The 24,120-nt window shown below is 42.0% G+C and overlaps 2 protein-coding genes across 6 annotated transcripts; both read right to left on the bottom strand.

Annotated features, from left to right (window-relative positions):
- Nucleotides 1-578: 578 nt before the first annotated feature.
- On the bottom strand, nt 579-9,558 carry adipor1a (adiponectin receptor 1a). Of its 5 annotated transcripts, none has more exons than XM_020055781.2 (9): nt 9,328-9,558; nt 8,627-8,711; nt 8,308-8,514; nt 7,880-8,002; nt 7,378-7,549; nt 4,062-4,248; nt 3,698-3,885; nt 2,332-2,525; nt 579-2,093 (listed from the first exon to the last, which is right to left on the bottom strand). In XM_020055781.2, the coding sequence occupies exons 3-9, from the start codon at nt 8,449-8,451 to the stop codon at nt 1,965-1,967; spliced, it is 1,137 nt and encodes a 378-aa protein (XP_019911340.1). In that variant the 5' UTR covers nt 8,452-8,514; nt 8,627-8,711; nt 9,328-9,558; the 3' UTR covers nt 579-1,964. The 5 variants fall into 5 exon arrangements, with proteins under 5 accessions (XP_019911340.1, XP_010879430.1, XP_010879431.1 ...); XM_010881128.4 differs by having other exon boundaries at nt 8,308-8,519; XM_010881129.4 differs by having other exon boundaries at nt 8,308-8,519; nt 8,627-8,729.
- A 3,040-nt stretch (nt 9,559-12,598) lies between these two features.
- On the bottom strand, nt 12,599-23,830 carry LOC105016935 (NADH-cytochrome b5 reductase 3). The gene is made up of 9 exons (XM_010881127.5): nt 23,525-23,830; nt 22,250-22,396; nt 21,990-22,062; nt 21,593-21,699; nt 19,144-19,273; nt 18,716-18,799; nt 13,508-13,593; nt 13,222-13,321; nt 12,599-13,041 (listed from the first exon to the last, which is right to left on the bottom strand). Exons 1-9 carry the CDS (start codon nt 23,537-23,539, stop codon nt 12,869-12,871), a joined length of 915 nt encoding a protein of 304 aa, XP_010879429.2. The 5' UTR covers nt 23,540-23,830; the 3' UTR covers nt 12,599-12,868.
- Nucleotides 23,831-24,120: the final 290 nt, after the last annotated feature.

The following is a 24,120-nucleotide window of genomic DNA, read 5'->3' on the forward strand; positions in this document are numbered from 1 at the left end:
GAAGCACTCATTTTATGTACCAAACCAATATTTTAGTACAATCTCTACCTTTTTGTTTCCTTCAAATTGCAGCGATCTTTACATTGGGACGGGGATCATGTATAATGCACAAAAAATTAACAGGGCAATGTAGAATAGGGCAACCTCAAATTACCCACTTTTGCCAAGTATATGGGAGCCGCCATCTTTAAGCATTTTCACGATCGACACCACTATGCAATTCACTTTCTGAATCTGTCATTTTGCTTAATCTACCTTATTATACATAGTTTGCACTGTCTAAAAAATTTAAATAAAACTTTTTGTAAGCATTCACGCTTCATTTAGCAACATAAGTACATGTGCATAGCCTGCTGCATATAACCAACAATGATATTGCATAACCTTTCAATAGTGCTAAAATGCTATGCAACACCTTCATTTATATTGATTGGTATAGATGGCACACATTTGATGAGTAAATCAAAACCTCCAAGCAAACGGACTACATGGATAAAACATTGGTAACTCAAATGGCTAAAACAGTGACAAAAGCGTGTGGAAAGTAAAGCGTAATTAAATGCAATATCACCACATGGTACAAAAAAAAGGCTTGATATCCCCATTAATAAATATTTATTATGTGTTTACATTTCAGGGAAATGTAGAATCCATCAACTTGTCTACACTGGACACAACACAAGTCAAGAATACACAGATTGTTTAGTCTTTGTAAGAAAGCCACATAAAGCCAGCTTTTAAAAAAGGTTGTCTTAATAAACAGCAGTTTGAGAACGCTATTGTTGGAGGTCAAAAGTTCAATAGTGATTTGATTGGGTATAAACAAAACAAGGTTTCTATCATTATATCTGGACATCCTAATTAGCTTCACTTGACTGAAATATTGGTCCATCTATTTAAAAACTATTTCCATTGGCCTAAGGCATAGGAATACTACAGTATTATTCCTACTTACTGAATGGAGTGCCCCACGCAGTGACTAATAATTTGACCTTTAGAGTTCTGAAATAGAGCCTTAAAAAAGAAAAATCTCAAGCTGAGAAGGGAAAGAGTTGACCTACTCCCAGATTTTCCCCATTGTGCGTTTTACCGTTAGTTTCATACCAGCAATCAATCATATGCGATTGAAAAGATTGTGTTCAATTGAAAAGGGACATTAGGGATAAGGGTACAAAGCACCATTTCTAGTAGGAAGTCATTAAATGTTAGCCTTCCAGTTCTATAACCCATGTCAGGGATGGGGTCGATGGCATGTTAACTAAAATCAACAAAATCGAAAATGCCAATAAATTGTTGTAATGCTCACTTTTTTAGGGCGTTAACATTTTCTACTCATCAATTGAATTTCAATTACTTCCTTGTACTGACAAAACCAAAATAGAATAGACTGACCCCAACCCGGATCCATTCTATCACATTAGCGTCATACAGCTTGATGAAGAAAACTGTAGAGGCCAAGAGAGACACCATAAATTGCTCTCTATTCCGCTCTAGCTACATTTACATAGGTAGTCCAATTCAGATTTTTTGTCCTTTCACTAACTGGTCACATTTACCTATCAGATCAACTCTCAAAAAGACCTGATTTGAAAAAAATCGAATCAAAATACAAGCTAATGAAACATGAACTGAACTGTGCTGCTTGTCTAAACACAGCCTCTGAACTTCCTTCTTCCCAAGTGAATATGTAATTTATCTGGTCAAAACCCCCTGTTGTTCTTAAAGCGGAGCCTAGAGCTCAGTTGTGTTTAAAAAAAAAAGTGGTGCTGCATCACCGGGATGCCCTAATAAGCAGAAAAAACACCACCAGAAACCCCAAAATGACAAGCAAATCAAGGGGGGAGAAGAGGGTGGTGAGAATTAGCTATGGGACCATGGCATGTTCCAGCAGCACTTTATAGGGAGAGAGAGGGAAGGGAGGGGGATGGACCAGGAAACATCTGAGTCGGCCACAGCTGGGCCTCTCAGAGAAGAGTGTCGTCAGTGCAGCCTCCCTCCAGGCCATAGCGGAACTCCTGCAGGTTGGAGACGCCATAGAAGTGGATGAAGGCTGCCGCCACCACCAGGACATGGAAGATCTGATGGGAGTGGAACTGGGGAGAGGCCAGAAGCTGATTACAAAATGGCACCCATTTGTCCACTATGCCCCTACGACTCTGATCATCAATATTACATTAATTAGGGTCATGGGTTTAATGCAAGAGCTAGCAACAAGGCTGCTTCTGCAGAGAAATATCAGCGTATAGCCTCTACAGAGCACTACGTTTGACACAAATGTGAGCAGTAGAAAGGCAACCGGGTTCCATTTGTTTGACGGGGCTACACACTTACCCAGATGTCACATTTGCCAGGGAAATAGCGCTCGGGAATCCGGGCGGCGTATAGTCCGGCGCCGGTGATGTACATGGCACCCATCAGGTAGAACCAGCCCATCTGTCCCACCGTGGTGGCCTTGACAAAACCCTCCTCAATGGTGAAGTGCACTGTGGGGACGATGCCGCTCAGGCCCAGGCCCATGAACACCCCTGGGAGACACAGAGGAGAGGGCATGGTTGGTGAAAGCACAAGGCTGAAGGAGTCACTGATGGCACAGTGACATAGTAGCTATAATGGTATGTGGTAGAGATACGTAGCTGTCCTTCCAAGCACGACTGAATAAGGATGTCAGTACACAGGCTCTGATAAGATACAGGAACAATACCTCAATGTGTTTCGGTGATTTATTTGGTTTGATTCTGTGTAATAACATTTGTTACATAAACACATTCATTTTTCACACCAAATTAGAATGAGGTTACTAATGGGAGTTTCATTCTGGTTGTGTGTTTGTACCAGAGCTGAGCATCTACCACTGTCAGATTAGGACAGGAAGAGTATCTACTTCCCAGAAACGGGCTAATCTGAATCTTAATAAATGCCATTTCAGATATTTATCAGCAGAACTGACCCCCCTTTGGATTCAACTCATTTCAAAAATCTATGTTTTGCACTAATTGAGCTTTATAGAGAAACTGCATTCACAGGATCTTCGATGAGTCTCTCACCATAGGCATACAGAGCAGCTCACAAGAGTGATTGCTACAACTAATCTGTTCAAGTGAAAATGGCCAAATGCACTGAACTGGCTGGTGTAAAGCGAAAGAAACACCGAAAACATTTCTTACTGTGAACCTGACAATCGAAATGCTGTAAGATGTGCATGGAAAAGCAAGGTTTAGTGTTGGTCCCCTCCTGCTGCTTAAAACGGTTGTTCACAGTGCACTTTCCATTTTCTACAGTCCTTCCACAAGTTTACAACTTCTGTATTATTCTGACCAATACATCATGCAGATTTGTATAATTTACCTGCCCTAATATTTACATTGTAGTATCTAGCACACACCACTCAGGGTGGTCACTATGTGGGTCAGCAAAGGGGATTTTGCTCAATTACAATTATGCTTTCACCAAAACCACTTAACCAAGCCCCTACATGCACATTTTATGTTGACCCTTGTAGGTTACGGTGCTAACAAAGTTACAGGCTTTCTTGTGTCTGGTGTAGTAATCTGGCATCAATATGGTCAGTTGCTGTTATCCTCAACAAACATTAAAAAAAAACAATCAACCACCTGAACAATATAATGTCTTAGTTCAGTAGACATACAGGTAAATTACACATTTCTGCGGAGATAACTTTGGGCCCTGGGGGCATCACCTGCTCGTGTGGGACGATGTGCGGGCGTGGAGAAGCGCTCCCACTGGGCCACTATGATCGCAGCAATGCCCAGCACACAGACAATGGTGAGGTAGATGAGCCGCGGTTGCGGGGAACAGTAGAATGAGTAGTAGAGCCAGGGCACAAACGAACCCATGATCAGCAGGGCGATACCAGAGTAGTCAAGCCTAAGGGGGGGGGCGGGGGTGACAAACAGCCAGGGTTAGAGGAAGACCTACTTAGATTGCACCAACTGACCCTCCACTGCCCCCCAAAAGCATCAAATCTCTACTCAGAAACACAGGAAAGCTCATCAGAAAACAAAGTGCTGTGTGAGCAACACAGAGGGGGCATGCAGCCTTACTTGGAGAAGGTGCGGGAAACCTTCTCGGAGTGGCAGTAGACGGTGTGGAAGAGCCAGGAGAAGCTGAGGCAGAGCACAGCGCCCAGAAAGAACATTCCAAACACCACCTTCTCTTGCAGGGGGGCCATAAAGTACATGTTGGGCCGCAGAATGGTGTACGTGCCCAGGCAAATGAACAGGATCAGCCCTGGGGGTTGGAGAGGTGCGGTCATTAGTGGAACAGTAATCAGTGGTTCATAAATTAATAACAGCAAAATCTTGGGTTGCCCATTCAACACGGTGCATGTGGCCGATTCCGGTTTGACAGATGTGATATTTGCATGCAAAATCAGTACTCCAATGCCTATAGAATATATTTTTTTTATAAAGACCATAAAATACATTGATGTGCATTTGTAGCACCTCTTGAGAAAAACATTAACAGGATATACATTTTTGGAGACTGAACACAGTGCAGTCCATAAGTAATAAGACAATGACAGGCATTGTTGTTTTGGCTCTGTATTCAAGCACATATTTAAAATAAAACAAATGAAGAGGTTGAAGTGCAGAGGGTTAGCTTTAGTTTGAGGATATTTATATCCATAAATCATGAAGCAATTACAGTCCTTTTATCCTTTTTATACTGCAATTTAAGGAACCAAAATAAATAATATTTAAAAAAGTTGTCACATTTGGTTATAGGTTGCAAACCCTTTGCATTCAAAGACCGCCCAAACTCTTCCCTGGTGATGCTCTGCCAGGCCTGTTTGTTTCTGGCATTTCTGACTTCAGTATCATCTTCAGCAAGTAAAACGCACGCCCAGTTGGATTCAGGTTAAGTGACTGACTTGGCTAGTCAAGAACATTCCACTTTTCGGCCTTGAAAAACTCCTTGGTTGTTTTACCTTGATGTTTGGTACCATTGTCTTGATGTAAGGTGCTGTCCAATGGGTTTTGAGGCATTTGGTTTGATCTGAGCAAACGATGTTTCTGTACACTTGAGATCTCCTACTGTTGCCATAAGCACTTACATAAATGAAGACAATTGAACCAGTTTGAGGCAGCCATACACGCTCCAAACACCCCCTCCACCTCATTTTACAGATAAGTTGATAGGTCAGTTCCTTATTGTCTCCACTTATACTCCTTCCATCACTCTGTTACATATTTATGTGTCTCTTCTGTCCACAATACCCCTTTTCCAATACTCTTCAAACTCTTTTTGGTATTTTTAGGCCATCCTGACTTTGAGTCTAACTAGCTAGTGTTTTTGCACCTTGCAGTACAGCCTCTGTAGTTCGGCTGGTGAAGTCTTTCTGTGAACTGTAGTGGCTGACATCTACTCCTACATGGAGTGTTCCTGATCTGTTAGTTGGTTCTTATTCATTTTTTTATTATGGTAAACATTCCTGTTAGGATACACGGGTACAGAAATGCCAACATCGGTATCCGCATTGGCCAACTTTTTTCTTTTTGGTGTATCCCTAACCAATGCCAAATTAAAAGGCAAAGCCTAGAATCGAGACTACACACTGACGGTGTTCTTTTCCATGCCACATTAATGCAAACAAACACATTAGCCCAATAAGAGAACGCTGTAAAGCCAATAGTTCAAATACATTTGGTGCCCTTAACTGTGTGGCTATGTATAAAATGTACCGTTTCTAAATGGTTAATCCAACATAAATGAAAATGTGCAGACTAATACTTTAACCTCACAGTCATTGTATCATTTTAAATCTAAAGTGCTGAAGTACACTGCCAAAACAAAACAACCAGTGTCACTGTCCAAACACTTATGGACTACGCTGTATTAAAAAAAGGCTGAGTTTGCCATGTCTTAGATAAAACATGGATTTCAAAGAAAAGGCTCAGCTGAATAATTTATGATCTTGAAAAGACAGGCTTTTCCAATTATTACTTTAGAGGATAATGGATTGTTATAGGAGCTAGCTACACCCTCTGTTACAAATGTAACAGAGTTTGAAATAGACACTGAAATATACAATTTATTATGTTAGGTCAGCAGAACACATGGTACATTCAAATTGAATGACTACAGATAACCGGAATTTAATAAAAGGCCAACCTACACATCTTAAAATGTTATTCAGAACCCCTTCATATTTTGTTGTGTTAAACATTTATAATAGAAATTATTAATATACAACTCATCACCTGTGTTTTGACATCAATCTACAGTACTTCTTAATGACTAAGCGAAGAAAAAACAAAATCCCAATTAATTGAAACTAGAAAACTGGAATCACTAAATGTATTCAGATCCTTTGCCAAGACAATCCAAATTGAGCTCAGATGGAGACTAAATACAAAATGTCACCCCACATAGCTTGGGAACTGGCCTACCTGTAGAGAATGGTGATGACGTCAACACACTAGACAAGCCATGAAAATGAAAGCTGTTATCATGTTTTTCCCCCCCATGATCCTTTGCACTGGACTGCTTTTCTCCCTGCATTAGGCATTGTTGTGCACCGACTGCTTGTAATAATACGAGTGCCACTTCCCTCCTATAGCACTCGTAACTCTAATGTGCCTCAAGATGAGAGGAATATTTCTCTTACATATAATGAATAAGCCATCTAGCTAAATAGCTATTATTTTTCTATACATTTCATGTCATGTTTGCAGAGGGAAAATAAATGTGGACAGTTGAAGCATTTTTAAGAAAACACCTCAAAGGAAATTTGTCATTTTCAGTAAATGAATGAACCTACCTTGCAGTTTTTAGAAGATTTTGGGTAAAGTTACACGTTTTGTCAACCCACAAGACTCAGCTGGCTAATTTACTGATTGATTATTACTCAACGTTCTTGAAATACATTTCCATTTAAGTAAATTATAAATGTATTGACAATGTTGTCTATACTGTAGTAAGAGTGCCATTTAAAATCTTGTTTTGTTTTTTGAAAATTACTTCCTTGTAACAATCACAAGGGTTTGTAACTTTGTAGTCAAATTCACTGTTGTGTTTCCAGAGACATATAAACACCTATTGATTAAATGTTTAGCTAAGATATTGAACTGACACAGATGGAGGGAACAACTATCTAATGATGTAATTGTTGTATAAGTTATCTGGGGCAGTCATGAAATAACAAGTGTTTTCAAGTGCTACTTTTGTACGGATGGCTTTGGGAAACAGCACAGATTTAAACAAGATCCTGTGAAGGCACTAACAATGAACTAAGCGTTATGATGCTTTGGGGAAACCAGCCCTTTAGGATCTAATGCAGACATGCTCTTCAAAACAGGTTTATGAGCATGAAGTGTAAGCTTCAACATGAAAGGATCAGCCATCTCACACACTCACCCAGAAGGTGGGTCCAAATGTTGCCTGTTTCAGTGTGGATCCTGAAGATACTTCCAAAACAGGCACGGAAGGAGGGCATGGGGGGGCGGTGGCCATGCAAGAGGTAGTCATTGTCCTTCAACCACTCTGGCAGGACGTGAAAAGGGATGACTCTCCAGCGACCCTCCCAGACCTGAAACAGAAGGGTATAGGCTACCACGACTCTCAAGTTTATCAAACCAGATCTACTCTTTTCTTGTCCCTGTGTATGAACTCAGACAGAGCAGCCATGGGGGCTGTTCCAGAAAGCAGGATCAATGAGTTAGCCAGCTAACTGTCCCAGAAATTCTGAAATAACATCTTTTCAAGAAATATAGACTTGAAATAGGCATGACTCGACAACCCATTTTCAAGTTTAGCTTTCTAAATGAATCAGAAAACCAAGAGATACATTTTGCTGCTCATCAAAATTAGCTGGCTAATTTAGTGATCCTGCATTCTGGAACAGCCCAATGATGCCTACTTTGTGCACAAACTCCTCCATCTTCTCCATGGCGTGGTGAGCCTGGAGGGGCAGTGTCAGGACCTCTTCCACATCTTCATCGTCCTCATCCTCGTCTTCATCATCAGGTAGGACTGATGCCCCCTACAGGCAGACAAAGTGGAATGTATTTTACTTATGCAGGTAGAACAAATGCCATAGCAGTGCAAGACAATACTGAACAAACAGGAATTAATCGTGGTTGCTATTGGTCAAATTCCATGTCATGCCATGTCTGAATGACAACTGCCTACTCGCTTTAGAAATTACCTGTGGTAATACTGCATCGAGATGAATCCCAAATGCCTCCTTATTTCTTACAGCTACATGTAGTGCTTTTCACTTGGGCATATATTGTGCTGATCCAAATTGGAGCACAGTGTAGGGAAAAGATTCTCCCCCACTCTCACCTCTGACACCATGCCTTTCTCTGCTGTCTGTCGACCTGCCTCTGCCAGCAGTGGTCCCAGCTCCATCAGTTCCACATCTGGGACCCGACAGTCCTCGGAGATACGACAGTCTGCATCACTCGCAGACCCGTTTCGGCCTGACATAGGGAGACTGCCCGATGATCAGTCCTCTGCCTGTGTGTCCTGCTGAAGCCTGGCACTTCAGTCCTGAACTTGGGATGGTGATATGGATTCAAGAAATCTCTATTAAGTATAGATGTATACATTGCTGTAGTTTTTCCACTGAAATAACTACATTCGAAATTGCAACTAACTTCACCTTTGACAATTGCACCTGATGTGGACTTTTGGTAGGTCTATATTTCTCACCGACAGATGTCCTTGCTTGCTCTTTGCATTCAACACTGAAGTAAAAAGTGCAGCTTCCAATGACGTTATATTACGTTGACATACATTTTTACGCAATCACAAATATAATGTAATACACTAACACTCAACAATAGTGAATACAAATTACTCTCGGCCGACCTACCAGGAAGACACAAATGTTATTTCGAAAACCCGGAAAAAGAAATTGGCCAGCTAGAACTGTACGTTTAATAAACAAAACTGGCAAGAGTTATCAGCTGGTAAGCCACCTACTGAAGCTTAGAACAAAGCATCCACAAAGTCGTTTTCGAAAAAGACACGGAATTGTATTACAATATAACGACATTAGCTGACAATTCCGACATAAAATTAAACTAGCGCAGTATAGTTAGTAGACCTATCTAATGAATGTACGACGACTGCTAGCATTACGTTGGCTAGCTAACTAGTTGACAAGGTTAGCAGGCTAGTACCGGAGGAAGCTAGCGAGCTAACATTAGCGTTCACATATTCGAACAAAGCCTGGCACATCTGGTTGCATCGAACCAATAAAAACAACGAGATGAATTTGCAATTGCCGGACCTTCAATATTGTAATACTGTTAATTGTATAGATAGTTAACGTCTGCATTTTTTATTAAGCGGACGTACCTGATACTCCAGACGGCAAAGCAGAGGAAACGTGATCCCTTCCTCTCACAAAAACAAGCCAAACCCCCTAACAGTCACGCAGCTCCGCTATAAAAATGAAATGACAAGCACCAACGAGTATTCAGTCTCTGATAAACAATGACACCGCATCTCCATCTAGTGGGTACAGTACCATGAGTTATTACCAGATACACTTCTGGGGAGATTTCAATACATTCGTATTTGTTATGTTACCAGTACGTTGTCAATAGGCCGGTGCATTGTGGGTAATTCTACGACAAGCTCGCACTCCTTCAGATAGTGAATGCTGTTTAGTTTTAAGAGACGACATTATCAAGAATTTCGTGAATACGAAGCACATATTGTCCGATATATAGATTATTCTTTGTATTAAGTTATATTTTTTTAGTCATCACAATACGTAATTATGATAAACATTTCCAGTTTCTTGACTCAAGGTATATAGTGAGAATTTGTTAAGCAACCGCTTGACAACAGTAATGCAATTGGTCAACAGTTTGCTAGGCATAAGTGAAGTCTCTCCATTCATTAGCGTTTTCTACTTTCTCTAACATTATTATGAAAATCTTGTGCACTCATTTGATGACTGGGGTGTACAATTTTACATTATGGAAAAAAGGGTAGCGCAGGTTTTCAATGGCATATGTTTACGCGTCCGCGCTGTAAAATATAAATCATTACAGTACTCAATGAAATAAGTTTGGACTGGAAAATGAATGATTTATCCTTTTATTAAATAATTGTGTTCTATTATTTATATTTGTGCATAACATTTTTTATATTGTAATTTTTTTCTTGATTTGTCTGTATTTTTGTGAACGTTTTCACATGTTTGGGAAATGTATTCAAGATCTACACTACCGTCGAAATGTTTTAGAACACCCAATTTTTCCAGTGTTTATTGAAATATAAGTACAGTGAATAACCTGAAATGGTACAAAGGTAAGCGGTAAACTGCCAGGTGTTATAAATAGTTTAGTTCATTAAAACTGAAAATAAATTAGATATAAAATTTATAAAAAATGTACTTTTCAGGGAACAAGTAATGGGTTTACAATTTTCAGCAACTGAAGTAAATTAAGCCTTGAAAGTCGAGGCTGACAATACCTACAGGCGTTCCAACCTTTGTTGATCACTTACAAACCTTGTCTGTATAAAAGCAGTGTTGGACAGACTGTTACTACACCCTCATAAGCATTATTTGGACAGTATTGTACTACAGGAAGTAGTATATTGCTATTATAATGTTGAGAAAAAGGCAATTAACAAAGGAAGACAGACAGGCCATTATTAACCTTAAAAACACCAGTCTTTCCTTTAGAGAATTTGCAAAGAAAGCCAAGGTGGCACTTTGAAACTGGAGGAAACTCTGACATGAAGAAGTCTGGCAGGCCCAAAGCCACAACTGAAGCAGACAATCAGAAGACAAGTTTCTGACAGTGAAGAGTTTGTGTGAAAGGTGGCTCACAGGGCAACAGTTCAAGCACAAATTAACACTGGTCGAAGTAAGCAAGTTTCAGTTTCAACTGTCAAGAGAAGACTTCAAGTTGCAGGTTAAACAGGTCGGTGGCATTAAGAAAGCCATTGCTAAAATGGCAAAATAAAAAAAGGGGTTTGCCTAGGCCGTGAAGCACCACCAGTAGGTGGTGCTTCAAGACTGGAAGGTCTTATGAACAGATTAATTGAAATCATCCTGAACCAAAAAGGCTACCACAGCACTTAGTTGGTCAGGGGTTAATCCTTCAGCAAGATAATGACCCAAAGCATACCTCCAGACTGTGTCAGAACTTACTTAGATGAAATGAGCAAGACGGTAGGCTTCAAATCATGAAAAAAGCAAAGCAGTTACATCAGCACTGCCAAGCAAACCTGCTAGATAGTTTGCACTCACTTGATGGGGGTTGAGCAAACCAATTTTTGTTTCAATAGGCTAAAACGGGTTGTCACTCTTATTTTGACTTCCAAGATAGACTTCATATAAATGGAGATTCCAGGTGGACGATTATTTGACTGGAGGAAGGTTTCCATGTATGTAACACCCAGCTCATTTAAGGGGTCTTGCTGCATCACAAGGTTGCAAGATGAATCATTACAAAGTAAGGCCTGCTTCCGCAGTGTTGAAATCCCATGGCCACTAATGACATCCGTCTAAATCACTAGACATTGTGCAGAATAGCCTAGCAATGAACAAGTGGCAAGAGACCAGCTCTTCTTGTTTATGAGTGGTGTCTGGTGGTTAGTGCAGGATGTTTGAAATGGCCTCAGTGGGGCATGAAGGTGCTCCAGTAAGTACTCACCTGGCTGGACTAAAGAAATGGGTGGGTGGGGATGAGACACGTCTCTTTTCTTTTCCAAGTTTGGATCGCAGGTACAGAGTTTACAGATTATTTTTTCGAAAAGCTTTGCTCAACTCCTAACCTATGTTAGGATGTTTGCAATGCAAAAATGAACATTCTAGTTGTTCTGGCCTAGACAACATTCTGTCCAAAAGCTGATTACTTCTTGTGATGGCTTTAGACTGTGGTAGTCTCGGTCACATTGTTCCAGCAGTATTGGTGTCAAAATGATTTTGCAATAAGGGATCATTTTTATGTTGTCTTTGACAACCAATATCTAAACAAAACGGAATTATGGATCATACCAGTGAAGGCAATTTGAACTGCTGACATATCTTTTATTGTCTGTCTCTTTATAAACACAAAATATTTTACAAAAATAATTAAGTGCATTGCAGAAAAATAATCGGAAAGTCTAATAAAACTGCAACATGCATACAAAAAGCACCATGAATAATAATGGTAATTTAACCTCACTGAAACACTGGCTGCACTGAGGCCAAACTGGTATCACGTCCTGCTCACTAATAATTGGGTACCCTAACGCAGAGTATGAAAGACAAAAAAATGCAATAGCCATATTACCCATAAACTGAGCATCTTTGAAAATGCAAAGACCGCAAATGGTGTGTAGACCTTTACTAATATATAATGAGCATATTTGCCACACAGCAGAAGCAGATGCCAAAATACCGTATAATGCATCCCTGCAGCAGCTGTAATTCTTAAGAGCATTTGTCAATTATATTTCGGTACAGTATGTGCCAAGGCTTTATCTATACGTGCTGCAGAACTGTTCTCTACATGGAACATTCAAGGCAATGGACATAAACAGTAAATCAAAGCCTCAATACATTTCCTATAAACATTTCTGTTGTAGCTATCATCAGAGGATGGAGGCCAACAATACAAGGTAGGTTTTTGGTTGCAAGTGAACATTTAATTCTCAACCTAACATAAAACAGACTCAAACTGCACGCATCAGATGGAGCTTTTGGCAGTAGATTGATGCAGTGCTTTGAAGTGGACTGAAATGTGTGCCAGTACTTTTACAGTGCGTGGTAACTGTGTTTAAGTGCTGGACCTCTGCAATATGTCAATATTCTTTAAGAAATGTTGGACCAAGTCTAGCACTGAATTTATCTAATTGCCCTGGGTAGGAGTAGAGTTCCTAGGCTGGTGGACTAGTAGACAAAGCGTTGACTCTGATGGTAGCCCAGCTTGTCCAGGTTTGGGTTGCAGGCAAACTGGATCATAGGTGGCGGACCACACATGAGCACCAAGTTGTCATCACTTGGGGCAGGAAGGTGTTCCTGGATCATGTCTGCGCTAATGAAGCCTTTACTGTACTCCCAGCCTAAGTGAAACAAAGGGATCTAAATGAAATCTTTAACGAGATTGCACAAAATTACCCATAAAGATATTAGTCTCATAATATACTGTGAAAACCTATTCAAATGATTATAAAATGTATGCATATTCTGACTTTTCTGTATGACACCACTTTAACCATGCAAGCTAAAGCCAAAAGACATACCATCAGGTGCCCTGTCCACTGTAAACCAAAGCTTAAAGCGGTCTGGCTCTCTGGCCTGGATTTCCTCAAGCTCATCCCTCAGCAGGATGTCCTTCTCAGTCTGGATAGCACAAAAAAAGCAACACATACTTAAAACATTGTCTGGTTCCCCTTTCCCTCAACCCAAACTATCACACAGCCACAATAAAGAAAGTACAAGTAATTTATCCATACTTAATTTACTGATATGAGCCCTTTGGTTTGAACGGTATGCTAGGACAGCCTAGTGTGGGTGGCAGCCACACACCTGGTTGGCATAGAGCAGACTGCAGGTTGTCCGGTCAGTAGGGTCCTTCATGATAGCACGCACCAGCTGTAGCACAGGGGTGATGCCTAAACAAAGGGAAGGGAGTTCAACACCAGGAACTAACAGCACTCACTATACATTTGGGCAATTCCAGTGTTATGGATGACGTTTCAATGTTTGAATGGTCAGCAGATGCCATAAGACCTTAGGACTGCAGATTTAAAGGTGTGGATAGTAGTGAATTGTATACACAACCTTTTCTTCAATTGTTATAGTAACCATTCCCAGTTGAATGTAGAGACAAATACCCTGCCCATCCTAAAATATTCTAACAAAATATGCATATGATAATATACAGCACAGGTGCCTGTACAGCCAATCCAGTTCTCTCTATATTGGATTTAGTCCAGTATATGTAGTAGGGCTTCCATTCAAAATAAATGAATGACTAATCACTGATTGGTAATAAATACTCTTGTAATCTTTAAACACATTTAACATTTTCCAAAATAATATTAACTAATATAGACACCATAACAACAATCATTAAAACTCTGAAGAATACATCCAAGAACAAACAGACCAAATCTGCTGAATGAACAAGCTTTTGAAACTAAGACAATACGTTACTATAACAAGGTAGTTTGAATATTGAGTGAAACCCATTATAGATCAAGTGAAACCCAGTCAAAAGTTTGTTTCATAGTCACATTTTCCAAGATGATCCTGTGCAAGGTGCATATAATATAAAAACTTCTCAAAAAACATGATGGATGTTAGACTGCCTGTGCCAGACGCCCTTGATGTTTGAGACGATACAACACCATTTCAATTTGGTCTGTATTACTTCCTAACATACTTAAATGCTTAAAACAAGCTCTTTCGAAAAGCCATGAAATATGATACGGCTGCATGATTCATCAAATTATAATCGAAATCGCGATACCGGCATGTGCAATATCCAAATCGACAGATGACACGATTGAGGCCAAAAAAGCTGAATGAAATGCGTTTCTTCTTAGAAATGCATTATTGAATAACAAATTTAGATATTTGTCACTTCAATGTTTACTAAATAGTATTTAGCAAAAAAATCATAAAATCATGGTATTCTGCCTGCGATAATTTTTTCAACCGCAAGAAACTTTGTGGGCCCCTCTGATTGGCTGCCATGAGTGCCGCACAGCCATTTAAGCTCCGCCTCAGCAGCATAGTTATTAAAAGTTTCGGCCTCAATGTTGGTGCCTACAAAATACTTAATTTGGGAGAAAATATACCTCAAGTGTTGAGTTATTTGTCCAACTAACTATGGCACAAACATAGCAACTGCCATCCATCCATCCATCTATCTTCTTCCGCTTATCCGGGGCCGGGTCGCGGTGGCAGCAGTCTAAGCAGGGATGCCCAGACTTTCCTCTCCCCAGACACTTCCTCCAGCTCTTCCGGGGGGACACCGAGGCGTTCCCAGGCCAGCCGGGAGACATAGTCCCTCCAGCGTGTCCTAGGTCTTCCCCGGGGTCTCCTCCCGGTGGGACGGGACCGGAACACCTTCCCAGGAAGGCGTTCCGGAGGCATCCGAAAAAGATGCCCAAGCCACCTCAGCTGACCCCTCTCGATGTGGAGGAGCAGCGGCTCTACTCTGAGCTCCTCCCGGGTGACCGAGCTTCTCACCCTATCTCTAAGGGATCGACCGGCCACCCTGCGGAGAAAGCTCATTTCGGCCGCCTGTATCCGGGATCTTGTCCTTTCGGTCATGACCCAAAGCTCATGACCATAGGTGAGAGTAGGAACGTAGATTGACTGGTAAATCGAGAGCTTCGCCATGCGGCTCAGCTCTTTCTTCACCACGACAGACCGATACATCGACTGCCTTACTGCAGAAGCTGCACCGATCCGTCTGTCAATCTCCCGTTCCATCCTTCCCTCACTCGTGAACAAGACCCCTAGATACTTAAACTCCTCCACTTGAGGCAGGCACTCTCCACCAACCTGAAGCGGGCAAGCCACCCTTTTCCGACTGAGGACCATGGCCTCGGATTTGGAGGTACCGATTTTCATCCCCACCGCTTCACACTCGGCTGCAAACCGTCCCAGTGCATGCTGAAGGTCCTGGTTAGAAGGGGCCAACACGACAACATCTGCAAAGAGCAGAGATGAAATTGTGTGGTCCCCAAACCTGACACCCTCTGGCCCCTGGCTGCGCCTAGAAATTCTGTCCATAAAAATTATGAACAGAACCGGTGACAAAGGGCAGCCCTGCCGGAGTCCAACATGCACTGGGAACAAGTCTGACTTACTGCCGGCAATGCGGACCAAGCTCCTGCTTCGGTTATACAGGGACCTGACATATTCCCCAAGCACCCTCCACAAGATGCCGCGAGGGACACAGTCGAATGCCTTCTCCAAATCCACAAAACACATGTGGATTGGTTGGGCAAACTCCCATGAACCCTCCAACACCCCGTAGAGGGTATAGAGCTGGTCCAGTGTTCCACGGCCCGGACGAAAACCACACTGTTCCTCCTGAACCCGAGGTTCTACTATCGGCCGTATTCTCCTCTCCAGAACCCTGGCATAGACTTTCCCGGGGAGGCTGAGAAGTGTGATCCCCTTATAGTTGGAACACACCCTCCGATCCCCCTTCTTAAAAAGAGGGACCACCACCCCGGTCTGCCATCCCAGAGGCACTGTCCCCGACCACCATGCGATGTTGCACCAAGACAGCCCCACAACATCCAGAGACTTGAGGTACTCAGGGCGGATCTCATCCACCCCTGGTGCCTTGCCACCGAGGAGTTTCTTGACCACCTCTGTGACTTCAGCCCGGGTGATGGACGAGTCCACCTCTGAGCCCTCATCCTCTGCTTCCTCAATGGAAGACGTGTCAGCGGGATTGAGGAGATCCTCGAAGTACTCCTTCCACCGCCCGACGACATCCTCAGTTGAGGTCAACAGCTGCCCACCTCTACTGTAAACAGCGTTGGTAGGGCACTGTTTCCCTTTCCTGAGGCGCCGGATGGTTTGCCAGAATCTCTCCAACCTCCCTCAGGATCCAGTCGAAGCTCTGCCGGAGGTGGGAGTTAAAGATCTCTCTGACAGGAGACTCGGCCAGACGTTCCCAGCAGACCCTTACAGTACGCTTGGGCCTGCCGAGTCTGTCCAGCTTCCTCCCCCGCCATCGGATCCAACTCACCACCAGGTGGTGATCAGTTGACAGCTCCGCCCCTCTCTTCACCCGAGTATCCAAGACATACGGCCGCAGGTCAGATGAGATGACAACAAAGTCGATCATCGACCTGCGGCCTAGGGTGTCCTGGTGCCACGTGCACTGATGGACACCCTTATGCTTGAACATGGTGTTCGTTATGGACAAACTGTGACTAGCACAGAAGTCCAATAACTGAACACCACTCGGGTTCAGATCAGGGGGGCCGTTCCTCCCAATCACGCCCCTCCAGGTGTCACTGTCGTTGCCCACGTGGGCGTTGAAGTCCCCCAGTAGAACAATAGAGTCCCCAGTCGAAGCACTTTCCAGCACCCCTCCCAGAGACTCCAAGAAGGTCGGGTACTCTGCACTGCCGTTCGGCCCGTAGGCACAAACAACAGTGAGAGACCTATCCCCGACCCGTAGGCGCAGGGAAACGACCCTCTTGTTCACCGGGGTAAACTCCAACACATGGCGGCAGAGCTGGGGAGCTATAAGCAAACCCACACCAGCCCGCCGCCTCTCACTATGGGCAACTCCAGAGTGGTGAAGAGTCCATCCTCTCTCAAGGAGTGTGGTTCCAGAGCCCAAGCCGTGCGTAGAGGTGATCCCGACTACCTCTAATCGGAACCTCTCAACCTCACGCACTAACTCAGGCTCCTTCCCCGCCAGCGAGGTGACATTCCACGTCCCTAGAGCCAGTTTCCGTGTCCAGAGATCGGGTTGTCTAGGCCCCTGCCTTCGACTGCCGCCCGATCCTCTTTGCACCGGCCCCTTATGGTCCCTCCTGTGGGTGGTGAGCCCACGGGAGGGCGGCCCCACGTCGCCCGTTCGGGGGAAGGCCCGGCCACCAGGCGCTCGCATACGAGCCCCAACCCCGGGCCTGGCTCCAGGGTGGGGCCCCGGCTGCGCCATACCGGGCGACGTCACGGTACTCAAAATTGTATTCTTCATTAAGGGGGTTTTGAACCGCTCTTAGTCTGACCCGTCGCCTAGGACCTGTTTGCCTTGGGAGACCCTACCAGGGGCATATAGCCCCAGACAACATAGCTCCTAGGGTCACTCGGGTACTCAAACCCCTCCACCACGTTAAGGTGGCAGTTTGCCATTGCTTTAAATCAGTACACTTTTTCAACCAATATAGGGGTCTCTGCACATTTTGTATTTTTGTGACTGCACCACTAAAAACGTTGCCAAGTGAATGATTTGTCAACGTTCAAATAGCAATTTACTTAGTTTTATGTTATGCATCTATCACTCACACGTGATCCCAAAAATCTCTGAAACATTCTATCCATTTTTAGAATATCATCACTGTATGGAGCCAGACAAGCATCACAAATAACAGGGAAACCGGACACCTCAATTATAAGATTCTCGCCAATTTAGCTAGAGTGAGTGAGTTTTTAGCTAGCGTGTAGAAGAGAAGGGACTTTAAGATGTAGATGACATCTGCCCTCCCATTGGTAGCCAGTGAACTCCATCACCGCCCACTCACTGTGATTCGCTGGCTCACGTTAGAGATGAATGGGAGCATGCCTGGGTAGCGCTAGTGAGCAGACAGTGTGCACGCAGGGTAACTACATTTTTATTCAGTTTATTAGCACACTACGTAGGCCATGATCTCTATTTTTAAGTGAAATATATATATACGATTTTACACCCATATTTGAAAATTGCATATCAAGTGCAATGGCAATATTTGTCAAAGAAACTGCGATTCCAGATTACATCCAAATCGTGCAGCCCTAAAATATGGTCTGAATTGCCCCTGACCACCTACTGTATATTGGCCAATAGTTAGTCATGTAGTTTCTTGAATAAACCAGTTAAAAAAAGTAAAAGAAATATACAGACCTTAATGATAACGAATTTGGTTTTGATTTGGAAAGAAATTATTTTTTAACGTTCAGGTTCAGATTTGTTTGCAATTACCTTAAGACAAGACTCAAGAGTGCAAAAGGCAAAGAAAGAAATATTAATGAAAACAAAATCAAAATCACCTGTTCCTCCAGCAATCAGGCTCACAGTGAGGGCAGATTTTATCTCCACAGGAGACTTCTTTTCAGTCTGTACTGCAAACTGCCCTGTTCAATGAAAGATGAAAGTTTGATGAGATCCAAACAATTTCAGTTTGTTGTGTCTATCAATGTGGAACAAATCAAAGAATACTGAGAGAATAGTTTTTTTTGTGGCAATAAGTCTTGAGGAAATTACTCAGAAATATTGCACATAAGTACTGCTGACCAATCAAACATGACAGTGTGCACAATTCTCAACCAGCCACACCACACTAAAAACACCCATTACATTAGAGACTATATTTACAAATGATGCATCCTGAATGTCACCCAATTCCAAAAATAGAGCACTAAAAATAAATAGGGTACAATTTTGTCAACAGTAAAGCCAGGCAGTGGGCTGGACGTACCACGTCCCTTGTACTCCAGCAGGCCTCCTGGTCCTCTGACATCCACCATGTCACCCAGCTGCAGGCTTTCCAGGTACTGGGACATCTTCCCCCCCTCAGGAAACTTAGGGTGCACGTTCCTGAAGTAGATCTGAGGAGGTATCCACTTCATTAAATCAGGGGTCGTATGTGGCCTGACAAAGCAGATGCTTTGCTACATGAGTCCCAGAACATATTTCAGCCTTGCTAGCGCAGACTGGAATATGTTCTGGACGCAATTGAAAACACTGAGTAGTTCACATCTGCACAGGTTTTCAGGAAGTGCATTAACTACAGTCAAGGATTAAAGGGAATCAAACAAAACCTCTCAGGTTATACATTCCTGAAAATATTTAGTGCCAATAGTTATTGACACACCGGTTTACAGTACCGTCTGCATCCTCCCTTTACTAGGACAGCAGCATAAGTATTTTCCTCTACCTTTCTAATGAGATTGCAGAACACATTGGAAGGGATCTTAGATCATTACTTTGTACAGAGTCTTTCCAGATTCTTGAAATTCTTAAGTCTGCGCTTATTGACTGCTCCCTTCAAACTAGGAATTGAAAATAAACCATTTGGAAATTAAAGGAACATTGTTAGCACAAAAGGTGAGGACAGTTCACCAGGTATAAGACAGAATACAAACATTAAACCTGATTTTCTTTGCACATTTACTGTACTTTATGAAGTAAATTGTCACTACTATGGATCCATTCAAAAAGACGAGAATACTCCTGGAGGGGTGGCTGACAAAACGATCAGGGTTAGAGGTCTAACTGGCGTTTCCAAGTTACCACACATCTCTCCAAATCCTAAGTAATTGTTATGCACTTTTGACTAACAAAATTAGATTTAATTGTGAAGTGCTTTAGTGCTCTCTTGGCTGTGCCTGCTTCTTCCACCAAATCCCTGCAACATATAAAGAATGCATGTATATGCATGGTGCTACATCTTTCCACGTTCTACCATGTCACTCAGTTCCTCCTCTTACTCCACCGGCTTCCAGTTAAAAGGTGCTCAGTCTATGAGCAAAGGGAATTTCACCTCCTTACGTTCAGGGCAATGTTTCAACATACACACAGAACAGCAGTCTACATCCCTACACGGACTCTCTGTTCTACCACCTCTGATGCCTTGGTCGTCCCAGCCCAGTAGGGCAGCTACTCAGACCAGTGGTTGTGGCCCAACCAGTTTTCCCATTTCCACTTAACATCTAACTTGCTGACTGCTACTTCATTGAGTAAGATGTACATACTACTAAGTTGGGAGGTTGTCCCACATGGCCATAGTAAAATGTATGCACTGTCAGTCTGCATGCAACAGTCAGTCTGGATAACTTAAAATGTAATGTAAAATGTATACTGTAGGAGTTTTATGACAGGGAAATGTGATGTGGCAATTTGGCCTCTATGACAACATTTATTATAACCCTTAACAACTAACCACATACATACAGAACAGCCGTCTGTCCAAACCATGTGACAACTGAGCCAGAGTTATGATATAATGTACAGCAGGTTACTGTATAGCCACTCAGTTCAAATGTAGGTACTTATCCTGGATAGGCAACTTTCAACTCAATTACAGGAGTGTGTAAGATGCAAGAATAAACAAAGCACATTTGCTTCTGTAATTATTTTACTGTTTGCCTAGTATCAACCCCGCCTATGTACATACTCAGTTATCATGGATCACAGTAGTGATAGAGTATCGGAAGTCTTGTACATACTGCAGATATGACTGATAGTAGTTTGTTACATTTGTTTTCAATTTGTATTTCATTTAATTCTGCATCACAGGGAAATAACATTAATTAGCAGTTCACTGTAAGTGAACACTTGTTGTAATTGCAGAACATTAAATAACATTTGACCATGTCAAGCTTCTCAGAACAGCACGAATGCAAAACATTCCCTTCAGACTTCTAGGATAGTGAGGGGATCAAGACGAGACAGCACACTTCTGACTCTGAATGAGAGAATACATTTTCCACACACAGGCCCAACCAGACACAAGGAGTTGCTACAGTGTCACGATGCAAGGTAACTATATTTGATTACTGAAGCTCCACATCTGGACAGTGCTGGCCAGTTGAAATTCAAATGAACAAATCCCTCCTGTCGTTTAAGATGCAATAAAATTCAGTGGCAATAATTTTCACTCCATCCGCTTAGATGGCATGTTAACATGCAAACAGAATGGTGTCCATTTGGGATATTGGAATACTGTGGACTAGGGTGGTACAGCGCTTTAGGTCACTGCACATGTAATTCTGCATTATAGGTTGCACTTCAGGACCTTTCTTTAGATTACAAAGAAATTTGAACATTCACAAAACGTCTCTAAGGCGCTTGAGATATACGGCCCAGGTTTTAGAGCACTGGTTTGTTTTAGTATATGATTTCGGATTACTATAAGCTATACATACCTTCACAACCAAGTCAACATATCCTTTGTCATCGTCGCTGGACACAGGCGTGTATGGTCTGACAACCAGGCAGCCGTCAATACGCGCAGAAAGGTAAACATGCTTGCCTAGTAGGAACAAATAAAGTGGTTGGAAACACCAAAACATCCATAATTGAAAATACTGGCAGGGTGTGGCTTTCTCCTCCTATTGTTCAGTTAAATGACTCATACTATAGAAGACCTTCCAGGAACAGGAAGCTACGTTTTCTGACTTCCATCAGTGCAATACAACTGCATGAACTATTACATTGTGACCTAGAGATACAACACCAATACTGCACCAATTATTAACAGATTTGTCAAACACCATTTCTTTCAGGGTTTTATCATGTGAAATGGTGCAGGTGAAGACGTACCTACTGGCAGTCCCAGGATATGTTCTGGTGAAGGAAGTCGAAAGCGAAACCTTCGAGTATCATGACTGATCACCTATGGATTGATGCCCCCAAAATATTTAGCGATACATGTCAATGCCCTACAGCAACGTTTGTTTCCAACATGCAGTTAAAATGTTAAATCATTTCCAGGATGTCTATACATTTTCTGGCACAAGAATCTGACAGCCTAAAAAATTGAATTGATTGGCTTCGGTGTCTGTTTCAGTAACCCACAGTACCTCTTTGTCGATGAGTGTTAGATGATGTTTTTCTGTAGGATCAAGCAAAGTAACTGAAGGCTTCTTCTTCTTGCGGAGGTGAAGAGCTAAAATTATTCCGGCAGTGGACAGCAATACCACACCAGCAGTCACAGCTAACGTCGAGGACTAGACAACACAGAGAAAGATTTTGTAGCATAGTAATCATCGTATTGCACAATGAATTGAATAACTATTAATTTTTAACATTATGGATGGTGTCCTTGGGTAATGTAACGCTTTGCACTAAGTCCAAAAGTTCTATTTTAGTTTTGTCAGACCACAAAACATTTTGCCTCATGGCTACCGGATCTCCCAAGTCATTTTGTATGAGATTCAATGAGGGCTTTCTTATGTAATTGTTAAATTTTTGCAACAGTACCAAACGTGTAATGCTTGGCATTGTCACGTGCACACTGTCACATCTTAGCCATAAACACCTGTACCTCTATGTTGCCGATGGTGGCTGGTTACACATGAGCTTATTAAGAATTGCTATCAAAGGAATGGAGACTTTTACAATTATTATATTTAAGTTGTATTATCATATACTGTATAAGTAAAATATATTTATAGCAGTAATTTTAACTCTGAAAATACAAAATGTCTAGCTTGCTCAATTTGTTTTTGGTTTATTATTTAAACATCGTCGTGGAAAATGTTAGAACTAATAAACAACTTGCCGAAAATCAAGTCTCTATAGCAATGCCAAGGAGTGGCATAGATTATTTATAGACCGGCATAATGTAAACACATAATTATGAAAACATTCCAATGAGAAAACCTTTTAAGTAACCACGTCAAAAGTTTCTCTGTGAAAGTTTAGAAAAATATTTTTGACCTGAAATCAAAATGTTATTCAATAGTACAATGTTTGGAGCTAGTTATCTACGACATCAAGCCCTTCAATTTACGTAGCTAGCAGTTTTCTAGAGGTAGACCTTACATTTTAGTGCGTTCATAGATTTAACATGATAATCTAGTGGTGAATGTCCTGTTAACGTACCAACAATATGTTTTTGAAGCTAGCATTACAGCAATACACCTACAGTACCACTGACCAACTAATTAACTGATGTTAAAGTAGAACTAGTACTAGTAGTTACTTATCAAGCTGCGCATGTAGCGTAGCTAATTCTAGCAGTATCCTTATTTATGACTACTACATAAATGTAATCATATGAAATTCGCTAAGGAAAACACGCTGCGAAATAACCCTGAAAACAACTGTTACAAAACTACTGGGTATTTTCTTACCAGTGCGTACTTCATCGCAACCTTCACGCCACAAACCACTCGGTCACACCCACCGCCTGAATCACACTGCGCTAGTTCATCCAAACGCTGGCACGCTGGTCCAGCCCATCACGTCATCTGGCAAAAGCGTCAGGCGTGGTGCGCACTTTTCAAATCAAAATCTTCGCCTCTGGCTGATGTTAACAAGGCAGAAAATGGTCCATCGTCCAAAAAGATACACATTTTCCATAAAATGTTTGCTTTTTCGAAAGTTTTCATTGCAAATGAAGGTACGTTTTTTTTAATCAAGGTAAACCATTTTGAAGTATTAACATTCTATTATAATTACGACACTTTTGTCGCACCCAACTTATGTTACCAGGCTTACGCCCTGGAGGAAGATGTCTATAATAAAATGTCACCAGTTGCATAGGTTCCCTTGCATAGTGAAGGGTTGTTCGGGAACAAATGGCTCTTTATTTGATGAACGTCGCGGAACCGAATCGCATTGGTGAAAGAAGCCTTTTATTTGGCTCCTTCAATAAGTATTAATTGGAGATAAGATGAAAAGTACTCCACTAGAGGCATATCCGCATTGCAGAATGAATGAATGAAGA

This window comes from Esox lucius, chromosome 17, assembly GCF_011004845.1.
Source record: "Esox lucius isolate fEsoLuc1 chromosome 17, fEsoLuc1.pri, whole genome shotgun sequence".
Taxonomy (NCBI): Eukaryota; Metazoa; Chordata; class Actinopteri; order Esociformes; family Esocidae; genus Esox; species Esox lucius.